This window comes from Rana temporaria, chromosome 5 (assembly GCF_905171775.1).
Source record: "Rana temporaria chromosome 5, aRanTem1.1, whole genome shotgun sequence".
Taxonomy (NCBI): Eukaryota; Metazoa; Chordata; class Amphibia; order Anura; family Ranidae; genus Rana; species Rana temporaria.
In genome coordinates this window covers 391,961,670-391,985,008 of record NC_053493.1, presented here as the reverse complement: position 1 = coordinate 391,985,008, position 23,339 = coordinate 391,961,670, and the positions used below count along the sequence as shown (strand labels likewise).

Below are 23,339 nucleotides of genomic sequence, written 5' to 3'. Positions count from 1 at the left end.
CTAAGGCATCAATTGGCTGTAACATTGATCATTTTTGTGATAATTTTGGTTATAAATGTATTTAAAAGAACAAAAGAATAAAAAGAACGTAAATACAACACAACATAACTAAACAAAAACTCAATATAGTCTTGGGGTTAGAATTAGTAATTTATCTTGGTTTTGAGCGTACCAGTCAAGGCATGGTTTTCATAGTAGACTAGTAGCTTGGTATCTTCCAGAAGATAATGCAAAGAGCAACTTGTAAGTGGTGTGTGTGTGTGTGTGTGTGTGTGTGTATGATTTGAATTATTTCAGTAATAGAGGGGGGTTGGGGGTCCCTCCAATGTCTGACCAAGCACAGTCGGGCTGCTATTAGGGATTTTTTTTTTACTCCAAACTGCTTTTTAGCTGTAGAGTGTAATTGCAAAAAAAAAAGTAAAATGTTTGGGTTGTAGAATGTTACAAATGTTACAGTGCTTGAATTGAGGCTGTGGTGCCACCCCGTGGTCTTTTGGTAGATGACACTGTATGGAAACAGAAAAAATTGAAATGTCTTTTATAGAAAATAGAGATATATGGCCCCTTTTACACTGGGCAGTGGAGGTGCGGTGACGGTATAGCGGCGCGATTTTTAGCGCCAATATACCGTCGTATTTAGCGCGATATTCGGCCGCTAACGGTGCGGTTTTAACCCCCGCTAGTGGCCGAAAAAGGGTTAATACCGCCCGCAATGCGCCTCTGTAGAGGCGCATTGCAGGTGGTATTACCGCGGTTTCCCATTGATTTCAGTGGGAAGGAGCGGTATAGGAGCTGTAAACACCCCGCTCCCATACCGCTCCAAAGATGCGGCTAGCAGGACCTTTGGAGCGATCCTGCTAGCGCACCGCTTCAATGTGAAAGCCTTCGGGCTTTCACATTGAAGCCTGCAGGGCACGATTTTTTTCAGGTGGTATAGCAGCGCTATTTTTAGCGCTGAATTGCCTGAAAAACGTGTCAGTGTGAAAGGAGCCTTAGAGTAAGGTGACCAGATTTTTTAAATGGAATCCGGGGACATATTTTTTCTTTACTAGTAATGGCGGCTATCAGCGACTCTCTGCCCGTCGCCGCCCGCCTAACAGCCTCTCAAGTCTTACTCTTCAGGCCCCGGCTACTACTGGGTGGGGAGCGCAGGAAGATCACTCTGCCAGGAAAGGCAAGGAGATAGGCAGGCGAAAGGGCGGGATTTGAGCCAAGGCAGAAGAACATCAGAGCGGAGCTGAATGAGCATGCGCCCGAAACTGAAGAAATATTCCCTCCATTCCGACCAGCACATGATCATCAGAAAGGGGCACAGATAAAAATACAACCCCCTATGGTAGTAGGCACGGCGGAGCAGGGGTGTGTAATTCAAATGTTTTAATTTTAATTCTGCACTGATTGTCTTTGAAATTGCCCCTGCCCCCTATTAAATCCAATCTGGGGACAAAACCAGGGACAGACTTGGTCCAGGGACAGTGTCCTCAATCAGGGGACTGTCCCCTGAAACTGGGGATGTCTGGTCACCCTACCTTAGAGATCAGCAGGAACGTGGAGGAACGCAGTGCCAGTGTTCTGAAATGCCCCCTGTCGAATAATGCCCGTCCGGTACAGAGCTTGCACAGTACAGACCTGCCAAAAGCCTCCGAACATCGGAATTTACGATCAGCTGTAGACGGCGCCTGCGCACAATAGCCAACATTGTGCCACACGCTCCCGATGCTCGTGCAGGTCTGCAAGGGGTGGATTTGTTCATGATGGGCGCGTGTGAGGGGCGGATGCCTACAGAAGGGGGCGTATATTTGGTAAAAAAAAATCGCAATAAGCGTATATTGATTGGTTTGTGCAAAAGTTATATTGTCTACAAAATAGGGGATAGATTTATGCCATTTTTATTATTATTTTTTTATTAATAGTAATGGCGGTGATCTGCGATTTGTAACGGGACTGCGACATTATGGCGGACTCATCGGACACTTTTGACACTATTTTGGGACCATTGTCATTTATACAGCAATCAGTGCTATATAAATGCACTGATTACTGTGTAAATGACACTGGCAAGGAAGGGGTGAACCACTAGGGGGGGATCAAGGAGTTAAGTGTGTCCTAGGGAGTGATTCTAACTGTGGGGGGATGGGCTACCACTGACATGACAGCGATCACTGCTCCCGATGACAGGGAGCAGTAGATTAGTGTCCTGTCACTGGGCAGAACAGGGAAATGTCTTGTTTACATACAGTTGCAATAAAAAGTATGTGAACCCCTTTTGGAATGATATGGATTTCTGCACAAATTGGTCATAAAAAGTGATCTGATCTTCATCTAAGTCACAACAATAGACAATCACAGTCTGCTTAAACTAATAACACACAAATAATTACCATGTTTTTATTGAACACACCATGTAAACATTCACAGTGCAGGTGGAAAAAGTATGTGAACCCTTGTATTTAATAACTGGTTGAACCTCCTTTGGCAGCAATAACTTCAACCAAACGTTTCCTGTAGTTGCAGATCAGACGTGCACAACAGTCAGGAGTAATTCTTGACCATTCCTCTTTACAGAACTGTTTCAGGTCAGCAATATTCTTGGGATGTCTGGTGTGAATCGCTTTCTTGAGGTCATGCCACAGCATCTCAATCGGGTTGAGGTCAGGACTGAAGGCGTATTTTATTCTGTTTAAGCCATTCTGTTGTTCATTTACTTCTATGCTTTGGGTCGTTGTCCTGTTGCAACACCCATCTTCTGTTGAGCTTCAGCTGGTGGACAGGTGGCCTTAAGTTCTCCTGCAAAATGTCTTGATAAACTTGGGAATTAATTTTCCCTTCGATGATAGCAATCCGTCCAGGCCCTGACGCAGCAAAGCAGCCCCAAACCATGATGCACACACCACCATACTTCACAGTTGGGATGAGGTTTTGATGTTGGTTTGCTGTGCCTCTTTTTCTCCACACATAGTGTTGTGTGTTTCTTCCAAACAACTCAACTTTGGTTTCATCTGTCCACAGATTATTTTGCCAGTTCTGCTGTGGAACATCCAGGTGCTCTTGTGCAAACTGTAAACGTTCAGCACTGTTTTTTTTGGACAGCAGTGGCTTCCTCTGTGGTATCCTCCCATGAAACCCATTTTTGTTTAGTGTTTTACGTATCAGGGATGTTGGCATATGCCAGAGACTTTTGCAAGTCTTTAGCTGACACTCTAGGTTTCTTCTTCACCTCATTGAGCAGTCTGCGCTGTGCTCTTGCAGTCATCTTTACAGGAACCTACTCCTAGGGAGAGTAGCAGCAGTGCTGAACTTTCTCCATTTATAGCAATTTGTCTTACCATGGACTGATGAACAGCAAGGCTTTTGGAGATACTTTTATAACCCTTCCCAGCTTTATGCAAGTCAACAATTCTTAATCGTAGGTCTTCTGAGAGCTCTTTTGTGCAAGGCATCATTCACATCAGGCAATGCTTCTTGTGAAAAGAAAACCCAGAACTGGTATGTGTTTTTTAGAGGACAGGGCAACACCTCCAATCTCATCTCATTGATTGGACTCCAGTTGGCTGACACCTCACTCCAATTAGCTCTTGGAGATGTCATTAGTCTAGGGGTTCACATACTTACATTCAATGTGAATGTTTACATGGTGTGTGCAATAAAAACATGGTACAGTAACATTTAATTATTTGTGTGTTATTAGTTTAAGCAGACTGCGATTGTCTATTGTTGTGACTTAGATGAAGATCAGATCACATTTTATGACCAATTTGTGCAGAAATCCATATCATTCCAAAAGGAATCACATACTTTTTATTGCAACTCTGGCCATCTCCCTGTTTTGCCTCTCCGTGCCACGATCACGGGACACTGGCGGACATCAAGCCCGCGGGACCCGATCACAGAGTATGCAGCGCACGTGCGAATGCCATCGGCAGCAAGCTGTTTAAACGTTTAAAGCGGATGTGCCATGGGAACAAAATATTAAAAGCCAGCAGCTACAAATACTGCAGCTGCTGACTTTTAATATTAGGACACTTACCTGTCCTGGAGTCCAGCGCCGATCGCAGCAGAGCACGAGCGATCGCTCGTCACTCAGCTGCTCCCCCCGCCATCCACGCTGAGGGAACCAGGAAGTGAAGCGCTGCGGCTTCACTGCCCAGTTCCCTACGGCGCATGCGCGAGTCGCGCTGCGCCCGCCGATTGGCTCACACGCTGTGTGCTGGGAGCCGAGTGTTCCCAGCACACAACGGGCGACAGACGGGATGTGACGGAATGCCCTTCTTTTGCCCGTAGCGTGTGGCCGGAAGTGGGTGCAAATACCTGTCTTTAGACAGGTATCTGCACCCCCCTCCCCCCTGAAAGGTGTCAAATGTGACACCGGAGGGGGGGAGGGTTCCGATCAGCGGGACTCCACTTTAGGGTGGAGAACCGCTTTAAGGTGTATGTATAGAAAACACTTGATTGTTTACATTTTGAAAGGGGTAGAGAAGGGTTCAAACCCCTGTCAGGTTATTTGTGTCCTCTTGGGGAAAATTCTCTTCACTTCTTGTGACAGAGACACAGAAGGAAAGTTTTTGAAATCCTCTCTCAAACGGTTGTCATTGGAACAGGTGTCCCCATTGAAAAATTTACACTCACCTCTGGTGCCAACTCCAAAATGTTGCATTGTTTGCTTTCATTCTTGGTGTCAATGGTCAAGAGTATAAGTATTGGGGTGAATCTCCCCAACAGGAGTACAGGTGGGAGTAAATTTTTGAAGAGGGTCTAACTCAGTCTTATTTAACCTTTTTACCCTAGAGCAGGAATCTCCAAACTACGTCCCTCCAGCTGTTGCAGAACTACACAGTTACATAGTAGGTAAGGTTGAAAAAAGACACAACTCCATCAAGTCCAACCTATGTGTGTGATTATATGTCAGTATTACATTGTATATCCATGTATGTTGTTGTCATTCAGGTGCTTAGCTAATAGTTTTATTAAACTATCGATGCCCCCTGCTGAGACCACCGCCTGTGGAAGGGAATTCCACATCCTTACCTCTCTTACAGTAAAGAACCCGCTACGAAGTTTAAGGTTAAACCTCTTTTCTTCTAAGTTTAATGAGTGACCACGTGTTCTTGTTAAACTCCCTTCCGCGAAAATGTTTTATCCCTATTGTGGGGTCACCAGTACGGTATTTGTAAATTGAAATCATATCCCCTCTAAAGCGTCTCTTCTCCAGAGAGAATAAGTTCAGTGCTCGCAACCTTTCTTCATAACTAATATCCTCCATTCCCTTTATTACACGTCCTGGACAACTGGAGGGCCATAGTTTGGAGACTCCTGCCCTAGAGAAACAAACCCTTGAATATAATTATTAGGCCTCAGGGAAACCCTGCTAAATTTAAGTAATTGGGGGTCAGTGGGAACATGGCTTCACCTTTAGTGGTCAGGGAAGACTGCCCCCATTATAGTCGGGTCCGGCGTCCGTCTGCGGCTTCGGGTGTCCTCTTCGTCGGGTCCGGCGTCCTTCTGCGGCATCCTCCCCGCTCGTTTCCTGCTTTCCCGCGCCGAGTTTGAAAACTGCGCCGGCATATACCGAGCGCAGTACACTCGTGTATAGTTGGGCAGGCTCGGCTACTCTCGCGCTCACGTCCTGTACGTCCAGGACGTGAGCGCGAGAGGAGCCGAGCCTGCCCGACGTAGTGCGCAGTATTCAAACTCGGCGCAGGAAAGCGGTTATCGGCATATATCGCGCACCCACGATTTTGCCCTGATTTTCAGGGCAAAAAAGTACGCGGTATACGCCGATAAATACGGTAGTTAGAGTCATTGGGTGCCAGACACTTCTTCAATGCAAAAGAGATTTTATTTCTCTTAACAGAACTTTGGGAGAGAGGGTTAGGGCCAGAACACCCTTATGGCCCGTACACACGATCTGAATATCGTACAAAAACTGTCGTCTGAGGAACCGAGTAAATAGATACCTAACACGTCACGCTTTAAAATTGCGCACACTCATGGAATAGTGCCAAACTTTGGTACTTAAAAAACCTTCATAGGTGACACTTAAATTTTTTTTTTTTTTTTACAGGTTACCAGTTTAGAGTGACAGAGGGGGTCTAGAGCTAGAATTGTTGCTCGCGCTCTAACGCATGCAGCGATACCTCACATGTGTGGTTTGAACGGCGTTTACATATGTGGGTGGGACTTACGTTTGTGTTCGCTTCTGAGCGCGAGCTACCGGGGACAGGGGCGTTTTAAATTATTATTTTTTATTTAATTTTTTATTTTACTTAATTTTTTATTTTGACACCTTTTTTATTCCTATTACAAGGAATATAAACATCCCTTGTAATATAAATCACTGTGACAGGTCCTCTTTATGGAGAGATGCGGGGTCAATAAGACCCCACATCTCTCCTCCAGGCTGGAAAGCATAAAATCTGGATTTTTTTTTTACCAATCTCATGCCGACAGCCACGATTGTGGCTTTTTTTACTTCCGGGTACCCTGGCGTGATGTCATAACGTTGCGCCTGGGCCTCCGACGTCATGAGCCAGCTCCCGCTGTTTCGTTCTCCGGGCCCCCGATGGCACAGGAGAGCCCGGAGAAGCCCTTGGATGGCGGGCGGGAGGGGGAGAATGTCCCGTCACCTATAATGCCCCGTACACACCATCACTTTATGTGATGAAAAAAAACGACATTTTCTGTGAAGTAAAAAATTACGTTTTTGAAACTTCAATTTTCAAAGACGAAGTTGCCTACACCCCATCGTTTTTCTCACAATGTTCTAGCAAAGTGAGGTTACGTTCCACCACGTTTTTCCATTGAAGCTCGCTTCATAAGTAGCTTCTGGGCATGCGCGGGTGAAAAAACGTCGTTTTAAACGACGTTTTTGCTACACACGGTCAATTTCTGTGAAGTAAAAGTTGACGTTTTGAAAAACGACACATAAAATTGAAGCATGCTTCAATTTTTTTTGGTCGTTTTTTAGAAGACATAAAATGACGTTTTCCCCCACACACGGTCAATTAAAGTGACGTTTTTAAAAACGTCATTTTTTTTCATCACATAAAGTGATGGTGTGTACGCGGCATAAGAACGATCAATCGGCGGAACCGCCGCTATGATCATTCCTCTGGTGCGCGGAATCGCCGGCTGAAAAGAAGGATATCTGAATGATGCCTGTCCCCACCTCAATACCAGGAAGTCATATGATGGCGTGCGGTATTGAGGTGGTTAAATAACATTTCTAATCATATGAAGTTAATAACAAGAGTTCCCCTTTACATCAGAGGCCACAGAGTTCCTCTTTTACATCTGAGCTCACAGAGTTCCCTTTCACTGTAACCCCCTTTCACTGTAACCCCCTGTAAAGGGACTCTGCAGACTCTGATGTAAGGGAGAGCTCTGGGACTCTAACATAAGGGATGCTCTGGGAACCCTGATTTAAGGGGGAACACTGAGAACTCTGATGTACGAAGAGGACTCTGATGTAAGGGGGAACATTGAGAACTCTGATGTACGGAGAGGACTCTGATTTAAGGGGGAACACTGAGAACTCTGATGTACGGAGAGGACTCTGATTTAAGGGGGAACACTGAGAACTCTGATGTACGGAGAGGACTCTGATTTAAGGGGGAACACTGAGAACTCTGATGTACGGAGAGGACTCTGATGTAAGGGGGAACACTGTGGCCTCTGGTGTAAAGGGAACTCTGATGTAAGGGGGAACACTGAGAACTCTGATGTACGGAGAGGGCTCTGATTTAAGGGGGAACACTGAGAACTCTGATGTACGGAGAGGACTCTGATTTAAGGGGGAACACTGAGAACTCTGATGTACGGAGAGGACTCTGATTTAAGGGGGAACACTGAGAACTCTGATGTACGGAGAGGACTCTGATTTAAGGGGGAACACTGAGAACTCTGATGTACGGAGAGGACTCTGATTTAAGGGGGAACACTGTGGCCTCTGGTGTAAAGGGAACTCTGATGTAAGGGGTGCTCTGAGAACCCTGATTTGCCTTAGTGTACTCACTCAGAGGCAGGAGAGAGAAGGGGGGGGGAGACTTCAGTCACAGACAGGGATGGATGGTGAGCTCACTCACCCCTTGGCAGGAAGCTTCCTCATCCAGATGTATCTAAGGCTGCTGGACTTCATATTTCTGGCCCCCCACTTTCCTTTTCTGGGGATTGGATTGGAGTGTGGGAAGACACTCCCCTCGGTGTGTGTTTGGGGGGGGGGATTGTTAGTGATGGCTTTGGGCAGTGTGAAAGAAAGTGTAACAGCCACTCTCAGCTTAGACAACTGCAGCCAGCAACCCTGCTGGGAAGCCATAGCCCGGGTTGTGTCCGGGTTTTAGGCAGTCTGAAACAGGGACACATGGTTCCAAACCTGAACTTTCCGGGTGAATCCCGGACAGGTGGCAACCCCTAAGTGAAGGTAGGAAATCAGCAACAAGAACAATTTTTCTATGGAACTCAGTATACTACAAATCTTCAAACTGCCCGTTGTTGTTTTCCTCCAATATCCTACACACCAAGCTGAAAAAACATTGGCCCAGATTCAGTAAGCAATTGCGCCTGCGTAACCATAGTTACGCAGCGCAATTGCTGACTTGCGCCGGCGTAACGAGTTCTCCTGATTCAGAGAACTCGTTACGCCGACTGCAGCCTAAAATCTGCGTGGCATAAGGCTCTTATGCCACGCAGATTTTAGGCTGCATTCTTGCGATGACCGCTAGGGGGCGCTCCCATTGTGGTCAGCGTACAGTATGCAAATTGCATACTTACGCCGATTCACAATGTTGCGCGCCCCCTGCGTACGCAAGTTACGTCGTTTCCGTACGGCGTGTTTAGCGTAAGGCTGTCCCTTCTAATAGCAGGGGCAGCCAATGCTAAACTATACCCGGCGTTCCCGCGTCACAACGTTCCAATTTTACGTCGTTTGCGTAAGTGAATCGTGAATGGCGCTGGACGCCATTCACGTTCACTTTGAAGCAAATGACGTCCTTGCGACGTCATTTGCCGCAATGCACGTCGGGAAAGTTTCCCGACGGAGCATGCGCTCTACGCTCGGCGCGGGAGCGCGCCTAATTTATATGATTCCCGCCCCAGGCGGGATCATTTACATTGCGCGCGCTTACGCCGGGCAATTTTGCCGGCGCGCCCTCGCAATTTACGGAGCTACTGCTCCGTGAATCGAGGGCAGCGCAAAATATTTGCGGGGGCGCAGGGCAAAATCGTTGCCCTGCGCCTCCGCAAATAGAGCGCAATTCTTTCTGAATCCGGGCCAATGAGGTTATGTTGGAAGGCAATTCCCTCCCATAATGTTATTCAGCAATTCAAATATTAGCTTCCACTCCTTCTGAGAGTCCCTTCTGTATGGAGACACAGATGATAGTAATCACGCAGGGCGTCACACAAGGGAGATAGCGGGGGATTGTGGGTGACAGCTGGGGAATAGGACAATTCGCGTGTGTAAAAAAATCTCCCCCGGAAAGTGACGTCATTCAGAAACTGAGGTTTATGAGTGTACATTACATTTTATATGATGATTGTTACCTAGAAGCAAAGCAAAAGTGCACAACACAAAACAGACTTTCAACCTGAAATGTTCACATTAACCGCTTGCCGACCGCCGCCTGTACTTGTATTTCGACAGAATGGCACGGCTGCGCAAAGCAAGGTACCTGTACGTTGCTTTGAAATTGCCGCCAGTTCGGGCACGTGCGCGCCTCCGGTGGCGCTCGCGCGCCCCTGCCGCAAGCTCCGTGACTCGATGTCCACTGGTGTCCCGCGATCGTGTCGCTGAGCTGCAGAATGGGGAGATGCCTATGTAAACAAGGCATTTCCTTATTCTGCCTAGTGACAGGACACTGATCTACTGCTCCCTGTAATCAGGAGCAGTGATCAGCCCCTCCACAGTTAGAATCACTCCCTAGGACACACTTAACTCCTTCCCAGCCCCCTAGTGGTTAACCCCTTCCCTGCCAGTGTCATTTACACAGTAATACAGTAATCAGGGCATGTTTATAGCACTGATGGTCCCAAAATAGCGTCAAAAGTAGCCAATGTGTCCGCCATAATGTCGCAGACGCGATAAAAATCGCAGATCGCTGCCATTACTAGTAAAAAAATTAAAATAATTATAAAAATGCCATAAAATGATCCCCAATTTGTAGACGCAATCACTTTTCCCCAAACCAATCGCTTATTGAATTTTTTTTTACCAAAAATATGTAGAAGAATACGTATCAGCCTAAACTGAGAAAGATTATTATTTTTTTTTTATATATTTTTGGGGGATATTTATTATAGCAAAAACGAAACAATATTGCTTTTTTTTTTCAAATTTGTTGTTCTATTTTTGTTTATAGCGCAAAAAATAAAAACCGCAGAGGTGATCAAATACCACTAAAAGAAAGCTCTATTTGTGGGGAAAAAAGGAGGCCAATTTTGTTTGGTTGCCACGTCGCACGACCGCGCAATTGTCAGTTAAAACGACGCAGTGCCGAATCGCAAAAAGTGCTCTGGTAAGGGAGGGGGTAAATTCTTCCCGGGGCTGAAGTGGTTAAATACCAAAAGAAAACTCAATCTTTGGGGGGAAAAAACATACATTTTGTTTGGGTACAGTGTCGCACGACCGCACAAATGTCTGATAAAGTAACGCAGTGCCATATTGCAAAAAAATGGCCTGGTCATTAAGGGGGTAAATCCTTCTGGGGCTGAAGTGGTTAACCACTTGCGGACCACCTGCCCACAATGCACTTTGGCGCTGCACAGAGGGAACGATCTCTTCAGAGGTCACGATAAGAAACAAAGCGATATTTTGTAAAAACAGCGCACATTACACACATGAACACTTATTAGGCACGCATTTAAACGCCCCTGATGTGAACCCCTTCCCAGTCAGTGTCATTAGTACAGTGACAGTGTATAGTATTAACCATAGGTGTGCGCAGCCTTTAGCATTAGGGTGTGCACTAGACATGTGCAATTAGTTTCGCTCCAAATTCGTTTTTTAACGAATTTAGAAAAATGTGTTAATTCGGAGACGTCCGAATTAACGAAAACCCGTTTTTAATGAATTTTTACAAATATTTGAATATTCGAAAATTCGTAAATTTGTAAACCCCAAAAAATTGGAAATAATAACTACCGCATTTGGCGGCGTATAAGACGACACCCTAATTTTTCAGCTTAAATGTTGGTTTTGGGATATACTCGTCGTATAAGACGACCCCCCTCACTGTGCCATTGCATCACCTCACTGTGCCATTGCCTCACCTCACTGTGCCATTGCCTCACCTCACTGTGCCATTGCCTCACCTCACTGTGCCATTGCCTCACCTCACTGTGCCACTGCCTCACCTCACCTCACTGTGCCATTACCTCACCTCACCTCACTGTGCCATTAACTCACCTCACTGTGCCATTGCCTCACCTCACCGTGCAATTGCCTGACCTCACCTCACTGTGCCATTGCCTCACCTCACTGTGCTATTGCCTCACTGTGTGCACTAGACATGTGCAATTAGTTTCGCTCCGAATTAGTTTTTTAACAAATTTAGAAAAATGTGTTAATTCTGAGACGTCCGAATTAACGAAAACCAGTTTTTAACGAATTTTTTCAAATATTTGAATATTCGAAAATTCGTAAATTTGTAAACCCCAAAAAATCTGAAATAATAACTACCGTATTTGGCGGCGTATAAGACGACCCCCTAATTTTCCAGCTAAAATGTTGGTTTTGGGATATACTCGCCATATAAGATGACCCCCCTCACTGTGCCATTGCCTCACCTCACTGTGCCATTGCCTCACCTCACCGTGCCATTGCCTCACCTCACCTCACTGTGCCACTGCCTCACCTCACCTCACTGTGCCATTACCTCACCTCACTGTGCCATTACCTCACCTCACTGTGCCATTACCTCACCTTACTGTGCCATTGCCTCACCTCACAGTGCCATTGCCTCACCTCACCGTGCTATTGCCTCACCTCACTGTGCAATTGCCTGACCTCACCTCACTGTGCAATTGCCTGACCTCACCTCACTGTGCAATTGCCTGACCTCACCTCACTGTGCCATTGCCTCACCTCACTGTGCCATTGCCTCACTGTGCCAATGCCTCACCTCAATTTGCCGATCTTCATTCCTTTATGCCTGGCAGAGTGAGTCAGACTGCGGGCATCCATTTTTTAAAAGCCGCGCCTCCTCCTCGTGCCGTTCCGTGATAGGAGGAACTCTCAGTTTCCCAGAAGAGCCTGTGTTCAGTGTTCCGCCTTTCACGTAGGTCTTCTCGTCCCCGGACGAGAGGACGTCCGTGATAGGCAGAACACTGAACACAGGCTCTGATGGCAAAACTGAGTGTTCTGCCTATCACGGAACACCACGAGGAGGAGGCGCGGCTTTTAAAAAATAGACGCCCGCAGTCTGCATCCGGCGTTTAAGACGACCCCCGATTCTTGAGCCATATTTTTAAGTGTAAAAGGTTGTCTTATACGCCGGCAAATACGGTATTAAAGGAGTTGTAAAGAAAAAATGTTTTTCACCTTAATGCATTAAGGTGAAAAAACATCTGATGATGCCGCCCCCCCCCCCCGAGCTCCCGTTTTACTTACCTGACCCCTCGAAAGTCCTGCGCGCGGTCCCGAGATCCTCTATGCCTCTCAGCCTGGCCGCTGATTGGCTAGAGTGGATGGATTGAGAGCAGCGCAGCCATTGGCTGGCGCTGCTGTCAATCACATCCAGTGACGCAGCGCGCCGAGGGGCGGGGCCGAGTGATACAGTGAGCGGCTATGGCTATGGGAGCGCGCCCGCAATTACTCACCACCATGCGAGCTCTCTCGCATGACTGTGGTCAGTACTTGCGGGGAGGACCAGAGACAGCCGCCGAGGGACCCCAGAAGACGTGGATCAGGGACACTCTGTGCAAAACGAACTGCACAGTGGAGGTAAGTATAACATGTTTGTTATTTTAAAGGAAAAAAAAAATTCCTTTACTAACCCTTTAAATTATAGGTATTAGAATTTCCTTTAGAATTTGTCTGTTAGTGAATGTAACGAATACAAATTATCCGAAGTTACAAATTATCCGAAATAACGAATGCCACATCTAAATGAATGGAACGTAACAAATTAATAATAATTAACAAAAATAATTTTAAAATGTATAATTATTATTTATTCATTCACTCTGTTCCATTTGTTTAGATGCGGCATTCGTTATTTCGGATACCATATTTATCGGTGTATACCGCGCACTTTTTTCCCCTTAAAATAAGGGGAAAATCGTAGGTGTGCGATGTACGCCGATACCCGCTTCCCGCGCTGTGTTTGAATGCCTGCGCCGACGTATACCGAGTGCAGTACACTCGGCTACATTCGGCCAGGCTCGGCTTCGCTCGTGCTCACGCATAAACGTCACAGAGCGTGAGCACGAGCGAAGCCGAGCCTGGCCGAATGTAGCCGAGTGTACTGCACTCGGTATACGTCAGCGGAGGCGTTCAAACTGAGTGCGGGAAGCGGCGATTCGACGGGGAGACAGCGCGGGAGAAGCCGGGAGGACACCACCGAAGCCGCAGACAGACGCCGGACCCGACGAGGCCGCCGATGGACGCCGCGCAAGACACCAAAACTGTAAGTACTAAAATGTTTTTTTTTACAGGAATTGCGGGTCCACATTAGGGGTGCGTGCTATACGCCGATAAATACGGTAATTTGTAACTTAAGATAAATTCGTATTCGGAAATTCCAATGCCTATAGTTTAATAGTTATCCATAATCTATATACCCTCCTTACTCTATCCATGCTACCAATTCAGATCTGTATACTCCTATGTTTGCTCATTGACTTTGTATATTTTTGTTGATAAACCCTTCAATAAACCTTGCACCACCTCCACCAAAAAACAATGTTCCACCTACGTGGCTGATATCTTATCTCATATCAGTTCTTAACAAGGGAGGCACAGTGATTGCAAATTGAGTGTTTGCTTGTTCTAGTGGCTAATCTACAAACAGATATATTTCATACAATAATGAAAATATGAAAGAGGAAGCAAGAAAGAAAAACCATGAAACTCAAATAAAAATGACTTTAAATTGGACTTTCCCTGAGAATGGGTAAGCTTAACCACTAAAGCCCCGGACCTTTAGGCAGCTAAATGCCCAGGCCAGGTTTTGCGATTCGGCACTGCGTCGCTTTAACAGACAATTGCGTGGTTGTGCGACGTGGCTCCCAAACAAAATTGGCGTCCTTTTTTCCCCACAAATAGAGCTTTCTTTTGGTGGTATTTGATCACCTCTGCGGTTTTTATTTTTTGCGCTATAAACAAAATAGAGCGACAATTTTGAAAAAAATTCAATATTTTTTACTTTTTGCTATAATAAATATCCCCCAAAAACATATAATTATTTTTTTCCTCAGTTTAGGCCGATACGTATTCTTCTACCTATTTTTGGTAAACAAAATCGCAATAAGCGTCTATCGATTGGTTTGCGCAAAATTTATAGCGTTTACAAAATAGGGGATAGTTTTATTGCATTTTTATTATTATTATTTTTTAATGGCGATTTTTTTCGTGACTGCGACATTATGGCGGACACTTCGGACAATTTTGACACATTTTTGGGACCATTGTCATTTTCACAGCAAAAAATGCATTTAAATTGCATTGTTTATTGTGAAAATGACAGTTGCAGTTTGGGAGTTAACCACAAGGGGCGCTGAAGGAGTTTCGTTTCACCTAGTGTGTGTTTACAACTGTAGGGGGGTGTGGCTGTAGGTCTGACGTCATCGATCGTGTCTCCCTATAAAAGGGATGACACGATCGATGCAGCCGCCACAGTGAAGCACGGGGAAGCCATGTTTACATACGGCTCTCCCCCTTCTTCAGCTCTGGGGAGCGATCGCGATGGGGGCGGCTAGAAACGAATAGCCGCGCCGTCGTCCCGGATCGCTCCCCGACGGTCCCGATCGGACCCCCGACCCGCGGAAAGGCGGGGACGTACATGTACGCCCATATGCCTGTACGTGCCATTCTGTGGACGTACATATACATGCGGCGGGCGTTAACCGGCTAAACCCCATCAGGCTCGCTCTGTTATGGAGCTAAATGATAGGAAGTAATGGAGTGACATCATCGATATGTTGCTGCCTCTTCACTGTCCAATCACAGGCTGGGTAGTCTTTGACCAAACCATATGGACTCAAACTGCAGTAGAAATAGAAGTGGTCAAAAGTTGACTGTGCTGCATGAGAAGGATGACTCAACTAAAAATCAAAAATTCAAGCTGACCATACACCAGAAACACAGAAGAGCGACGGCAGAAAAAACCCAAGTGGACCATCGAGTCTGCCCAACTTTTTTCTATTTATTTAATTTGTTTTTTTTTTAAAACGTATGTTTCTCCCAAGCATGTTTGAATTCACTTACTGCTAACTGGCTCACAAGTCTATTTCAAGCATCAACCACTATTTCCGTATAAGCATATTTTTTAAGATTGGCTTGGAACTTTCCTTGTGTTCTTGATCCCAGCTTCATATTAAAGCCTCCGGAGGTTCACCCAAAAATCAACTTTCTGTCACTAGATCCAGCATACTGCTGACATCTGTAGTATGCTGGATTTTATTATTTTTTGGTACATATCGTTTTAGCGATCTTTCTTCTCCGGCTCCGAGCGGGGGATTCCTGCGGGGAGTAGGCGTTCCTAAATCAAGCGCAGTTGATTGATGGGCTTGGATAGCGCTTCACGCCATCCGGAAATAGCCGACGTGACTCTCGGCTGCTTACGGCGCTACACGGCGCCTGCGCCTGCCGTGTAAAGCTGACTGCGCATGCGCCGTAAATTGCCGAGAGTCACGTCGGCTATTTTCGGAAGGCGTGACGCGCTATCCAAGCCCGTCAATCAACTGCGCTTGATTTAGGAACGCCTATACCCGGAAGGATACGCCGCTCGGTGCCAGAGAAGAAAGACCGCTAAAATGATAAGTACAAAAAAAAAAATTCAGCATACTGCAGATGTCAGCAGTATGCTGGATCTAGTGAAAGTTGATTTTTGGGTGAACCCCCGCTTTGAATGAATGAATGAATGAAAAACTTATAAAGCGCGGCGCATGCGAACTGAATCGCTTCTGGGCGCTAGCTTTAAAATACTTATTCACCCCCTTCATGTATTTAAAGATTTCAGTCATGTCTCCCCTTTCCATTCTTTCCACCGAACTGTACTGTATATATTAAAGGCGTTGTAAGGCAGAAGGTTTTTTATCTTAATGCATTCTATGCGTTAACTACTTGCCGACCAGCCACCGCAGTTATACGGCGGCAGGTCGGCTCCCCTGCGCGAGGTCACGTAGATCTACGTCACCTCGCGAATCAGCCACTAGGGTCGCGCGCCCCCCGCTCGCCCCTGATCCTGACGCGCGTGCCCGGCGGGTGCGATCGCCGCCGGGCACCCGCGATCGCTCGTTACAGAGCAAGAACTGGGAGCTGTGTGTGTGAACATACAGCTCCCGGTCCTGTCAGGGGGGGAAATTAACTATCGTCTGTTCATACAATGTATAAACAGCGATTTGTCATTTCCCCATGTCAGTCCCACCCCCCCTTCAGTTAGAACACACCCAGGAAACATGATTAACCCCTTCCTTGCCCCCTAGTGTTAACCCCTTCACTGCCAGTGGCATTTTTATAGTAATCAATGCATTTTTATAGCACTGATCACTATAAAAATGACAATGGTCCCAAAAATGTGTCAAAAGTGTCCGAAGTGTCCGCCATAATGTCGCAGTACCGATAAAAATCGCTGATCGCCGCCATTACTAGTAAAAAAATAAAATATTAATAAAAATGCCATAAAACTATCCCCTATTTTGTAAACGCTATAACTTTTGCACAAACCAATCAATAAACGATAATAGCGATTTTTTTTAACAAAAAATATGTAGAATACCTAAACCTAAACTGAGGAATAAAATATTTTTTTTTATATATTTTTGGGGGATATTTATTATAGCAAAAAGTAAAAAATATTCATTTTTTTAAAAATTGTCGCTCTGTTTTTGTTTATAGCGCAAAAACTAAAAACCGCAGAGGTGATCAAATACCACCAAAAAAAAGCTCTATTTGTGGGGAAAAAAGAACGCCAATTTTGTTTTGGAGCCACGTCGCATGATCACGCAATTGTCAGTTAAATCGACGCAGTGCCGAATCGCAGAAAGTGGCCCGTTCATTGACCAGCAATATGGTCCGGGGCTGAAGTGGTTAAGATAAAAAAAACTTCTGTGTGTAGCAGCCACCCCAGCGCCCCCTAATTATCTACCTGAGCCCCTTCTCTCTCCAGCGATGTCCCCTCCGCCATCCAGGACACTCCTCCTGACTGACTGAGACTGAGAGCAGTGGTGCCATTGGTTCCCGCAGCTGTCAATCAAAGTCAGCCAATCAAGGGAGAGAGGGAGCGGGCCCAGGGCTCCATGTCTGAATGGATACACGGAGCTCTGACTCGGCTTGGGTGCTCCCTGTAGCATGCTGCTGGCTGAGGCTGACCGGCTCAGGCCAATATACGTTGGCAGAATGGCACTCCTGACATACAAACTGACATACTTGTACGTCAATCCGCAAAAGCAGGATAGCGGGGCGTAGACTCGATGTCCATCGGCGGCCCGCGATCACGGCGAGGAGAGGCAGAACAGGGAAATGCCTCTCCTGTAAACAAGGCATTTGATTTGATAATCCCAAAATAGTGTCAAAAGTGTCCAATCTGTCCGTCACAATGTCGCACAGACATTACTAATAAAAAACAAAATTATAATAAAAATGCCATAAATCTATCCCCTATTTTGTAGACGCTATAACTTTTGTGCAAACCATCAATATACACTTATTGCAATTTTTTTTTTTTTTACCAAAAATATGTAGAAGAATACATGTCGGCCTTAATTGAAGAAATGTGTTTTTCAAAATTGTTGGTCTTTTTTTGTATATAGCGCGAAAAAAAAAACGCAGAGGTGATTAAACACCACAAAAATAAAGCTCTATTTGTGGGAAAAAAGGACATGAATTGTGTTTGGTTACAGAGTTGCACGACCGCGCAATTCTCAGTTAAAGTGATGCAGTGCCAAATTGTAAAAAAGTGCCCTATTCAGGAAGTGGGTAAAAGCTTCCGGGGCTCAAGTGGTTAAAAAAAAAAAAAAAAGCCTTTACAATCACTTAAAGGGGTTGTAAAGGTTTGTTTTTTATTTTCTAAATAGGTTCCTTTAAGCTAGTGCATTGTTGGTTCACTTACCTTTTCCTTCCATTTCCCTTCTAAATGTTTTTTTTTTTCGTTGTTTTCTTTGTCTGAATGTCTCACTTCCTGTTTCTCCTCAGTAAGCTGTTCTGGCTGACTATCCACCGCTCGGATGATGGTGGAAAGCTTACTGAGGAGGAACAGGAAGTGAGAAATTCAGACAAAGAAAAAAAAACATTTAGAAGGGAAATTGAAGGAAAAGGTAAGTGAACCAACAATGCACTAGCTTAAAGGAACCTATTTAGAAAATAAAAGATGAACCTTTACAACCCCTTTAAAGTTCCTGAAATAGATTTTCAAATGAAGGTTTGTACAAATATATTGACGAATGTCGTTTGAAAATACTTCTAAATTGAATTTGCTTTTAACATTTGATTTTGGAATGAATGTAATTTCCCAAATGAAAACCACATTCACTGTTAAAAATGTGTTCATTTTCATCCTGCTCCTTTGAATGTTCGCATCACTATGGCCAAATTTGACCACACTAATGCCGCGTACACACGATCGGAAATTCCGACAACAAATGTTTGATGTGAGCTTTTGGTCGGATATTCCGACCGTGTGTACGCTCCATCGGCCATTTGCTGTCGGAATTTCCGACAACAAATGTTTCATGTGAGCTTTTGGTCGGATATTCCGACCGTGTGTACGCTCCATCGGCCATTTGCTGTCGGAATTTCTGACAACAAATGTTTGAGAGCTGCTTCTCAATTTTTCCGACAACAAAAGTTCTTGTCGGAAATTCTGATCATCTGTAGCCAATTCCGACGCACAAAAATCCTACGCATGCTCTGAATCAATTTGACCCATGCTCAGAATCAAATTAATTTTTCTCGGCACGTCGTAGTGTTGTACGTCACTGCGTTCTTGACATTCAGAATTTTCGACAACATTTGTGTGACCGTGTGTATGAAAGACAAGTTTGAGCCAACATTCGTTGGAAAAAATCCACGGTTTTGTTGTCGGAATGTCCGATCGTGTGTACGCGTCATAATAATGGGAAAACTGAACGAATAAAAAAAGTAGGGCTGGGGAAATTAACTATTAATTCCTCGATTAATCTTTAATTTTTTTGATCGATCAAAATGTTTTTGTTCGATCAAAATTCTTTTGATTGGTACTCACCTCTCCTCCGGCTTCCGGGCCTTCAGGGAGTTCTGTCGGAGATCCGGTGACATCACGGACACCGGCGGGGCTTGCCGTGTCCATCTGAAGGGCTCCTTTGCTGTGCCTTCATATCTGCATGCCGGCGGGACCTTACTATCTGCCACACGCAAGGGCTGTTACACTTCCCTCTATTAACCTGGGATTCTACAGCCATCCACTGGGAGTTGTGATAGTTCCCTTCACGGGACATCTACATGCCGACAGACTGATGTTAACCCTCTCCTCATCTGGATTCAGCAGTGGTATCGTTATACACATTTTTATACCAGTATCATACTTGGCTACATGTTTTTATGACTGCATTTGCTACCGTTTGGTATTACTCGCACCATTTTTACAGTTTATGTAGCTACATCGATTTTGTCTCCAGTGCAATATTTATTTTGTTACCGACTTGAAGACTATAAAAGTTTTAATGCTATTCCCATCGAGCGCTGCCTTTGTGTGTTTTTTGTATCCTGCTATCCATTTTTCCAGTGGTTGGTAGCTGCACTGGGAATCAGCCTGCAAGGAGATCAGCTAAAAGTAGTTGGATCTCTATGTGCGTTATAATTTATCGAAATTAGTCGATTAATCGATTAAAAAAAAATCGATTAATCGAACACAAAAATTTGAATCAGTAACAGCCCTAAAAAAAAGGTTGATCAAAACTGAGGCCAGGTTCACACCTATGCGAATTGAGTGCGGTTTAAACCGCATCTAATTCGCAGGACATTTCAAAATACATTGTTTTCAATGAGGCTGGTTCACATATGTGCGATGCATCCGCACTGCGTATTGCCTCCAAACCGCATGCGGTTTTTATGTCTTGCGGTGCTCAGGTGCGAATTCAGTCCCATTATCTTCTATGGGTACGCATCTAATTCGCACATGTGTTCAGTTCTCTGCAGGAGTTTCTCTCATTCAGCTCAATACAATTCTCCCCCACTCTCCTCTCACCCGGAAGTTCTCCCAGGTCTCCAAATTCGCACCTGATCTGCAGCTAAACCGCAGTTGATCTGCAGAACACCCTCTAGAGAAATCTGCAACGACAACGCAGCTCAAAAAAGCAACGCACTAGTGTGATTCCGGCCTAAAACTTAACTCTCAATAAATCTCAATAAAAATTTGACTGGATGGAATTACATTTTTTTCGAAGTAGTTGATGCGTATCTATGCCAGATATGCATTTATTTTAAAGTTTATGTGAAACTAATAATGATTTTTTCCTTCTGGATAATGTAGAGTGTCTATTTCAGTTTGTGTCTTATCGGAGAGATTTCTCGTTTCTTCCTGTCCTAGAGACAGATCATGAAGTAAAAGGAGATATTTTCTGAAGGAAGAGATGTCCCTTTTTAGACAATTGTAACCATAACAGGTTCTGCCCATTGGAAGATGTTCCCTCACCTCTTGGTTTGGTGACAACTCCAAAATTTTTGGATTTTCCATCACTTTTTATACCAGAGACAATGGCCACTGGGACCAATAGTGAAAATAAATCTCCCCAGTGGAGACATATATAGCAATACAAAGCTGTCCATCCAATCCAAAACTTCAAGAAACCGGGGTAAGCACTATATATCAATTATTGTCTGCCTCAACTCAAATGTCCAAACTCAGCCATGAAGATCGGAGAACCTTACCCCTGTACCAATGGCATCCATCCAGGGCTGGTGCAAGTTTTTTTTACACCCTAGGCGAAACCAAATTTTGCCGCCCCCCCTATTGACTCCACTCCCTTTGCCCTGTTCTGTATACCCCACCTTTTTAATAAAGTGCCCATCAAATGCAGCCTCACCAGCACCCATCAATGAAGCCTCACCAGCGCCCATCAAATGCAGCTTTACTAGCGTTCATTAATGAATGTTTGCTTGCTTCTATTCATTTGGGAGTGGGCAACAGACACAGTCCTTCCCCACCCATGCGCCTCTAACACTATGTGCGAATGGATTGGCGACTGCCTGCTGCTGATGAGACTTAGTTGCTTGCTGCAGAGAGAAGAGAGCAGAAACATCAGTGGCCGGGCACCCTAGGGAGCAGTACGCCCTAGGCGGCTGCCTAGTTTGCCTAGTGGTAGCACCGGCCCTGCATCCATCACCAGCTTTTTGTCGATCATTATTTATCTCTATGATGGACAGAGGTCACCATAGCGTGCATCTCATGCCAGCAGAACCAAAATACATTTTTGTGCATCTTCAGTACGCTGATCTGTGGGCCTGTGGTGACATATGATATCTCTTCTATGGGAACTCCATTCATCGTAGAGAAGAGCAGTTTTCATACAGACAACTACAGCTGTCAAATGTGGCGCAGGAAAGCAAACACAAAGGTCTGGGATTTCCTTAAAGCGGTTGTATACCCTCCAATCCTAATTTAACCATGCATATGGATTTGAATATCAAACAGTTCTAAAACAATCGAGCGCTATGGTTTGAACTACATGTGTTTACTCACTGTTTTACAGATGATCGTGTAAAATAATTTCTGCTATTATATCCGCGCCATGTTAGTCGTGGTCTTCCTTGTTTAGTTCCCTTTCTACTTCCGCCCACAGTTTCTTCTGCGCTGTGTAATCCCGCGCGTGCGCAGTAAGTTAACTAATCAAACCATCTTGTATGCAGCCCAGATGCATACGTTTATCTGGCACTTCTCTTTAGTTCTCCTTTTTTGATAATGGCGCCGTCTGTCTCCTTTAGCCCTGTGACGCTGGAGTCACATGGTAACCATGATCCTCTTGGGGTGAATATTGCTGCCTAACCATCGCGGGATGTCGGGACTGACGTCAACAACAGGAAATGACGCAGCCCCGACATAAACAGAGAATGTATCCGGCCGGGTCTCAGCTTGCCGGATTTAACGACGATACGGCGCCTGCGCGTGTCTACATCATCACTCGGGAATACAGCGATTATAGGGAAACAATGCAGGTAGGCAAAAATAACACATTGCAATTGATTAAGGAGATTAGGCGACGTACTTACATGTAAAGTTAAATTTTTACCACTTTAAGCATGACGCCATATTTACAAATTAAGGCTAAAATTGCATTTGGCTCCTAAAATCCAATGCCAAAGGCCAATCCAAACGCAAAACATAAAATAGAAGTAGAAAACCTAGCTACTTTACTTTGTCTTTGCCTCCTTATCCTGGTCTTTGCTCTTCTTCTTGCCGAAGTCCATTATCTACACAGCCAAGGAAATCTCATGTTTTCAGCCTTACACCTGCTGGAGAACTGTGTGCTTTATTGCTACCAGTTAGATTGTGTCCAGCTTTTACAGGGTGTGGTTGTTTAAACACATGGGTTCACCATCTCCCCTTCTCCCACACTAAAAGAATGTCATCTGTCATAGTAATTGTAGACTGAAAGGTGATTAAGTTTAAACCAAACATTGAAATGTATCATTCTGGAGAGAAATGTACACAGCAGCACACCTTTTGTTCCTGCCAGCTTACCGCCACATTGTGGATATAGGTGATGGAGTAATACACTATGGTAGCTCACCTTTTCCTAGGTAGATATTAGGATTAACTAGGTACAATATGTGATTAAGGATTGTTTCTCCTGATTAGTGCCAACCATTACCATTGTTACCATTGTGGTGTTGTTCACAATGTGGTTTCTAGTAGACGACATGGGTTTGGCAATTTTGTATGTCTTTTGGTAATTGGGCATAGGTAGATTTAAAACGTATTAAACATTTAGACAATTTGAATTTTTACGGTATGAGGCATTATTCAGTATATTGATTGTCTATTGCAGTGTTTCTCGAACTTTGTCTTCTGGCGGACCAAAATGATCAAAACATTTTTTGAGAGCAGGGAGTGGGGCTTGGGGTGAGAGCAGAGAGAGGGCCCGGGAATAAGCACAGAGAGTGGCAAGTGGCATCTCTTTAATTTGAGCGCGAGGGGGGTGCAAGAGGATAT

At 44.9% G+C, this 23,339-nt stretch overlaps 1 protein-coding gene across 1 annotated transcript in view; it reads right to left on the bottom strand.

Moving 5' to 3' along the window:
- Nucleotides 1-22,704, bottom strand: part of FER1L6 (fer-1 like family member 6) — a 285,773-nt gene extending 263,069 nt beyond the window's left edge. The window contains exon 1 of the mRNA XM_040354933.1: nucleotides 22,542-22,704. Within this exon, the coding sequence (XP_040210867.1) occupies nucleotides 22,542-22,594 (53 nt within the window). The 5' untranslated portion in view covers nucleotides 22,595-22,704. The remainder of the gene's footprint in view (nucleotides 1-22,541) is intronic.
- Between the last annotated feature and the right edge of the window lie 635 nt (nucleotides 22,705-23,339).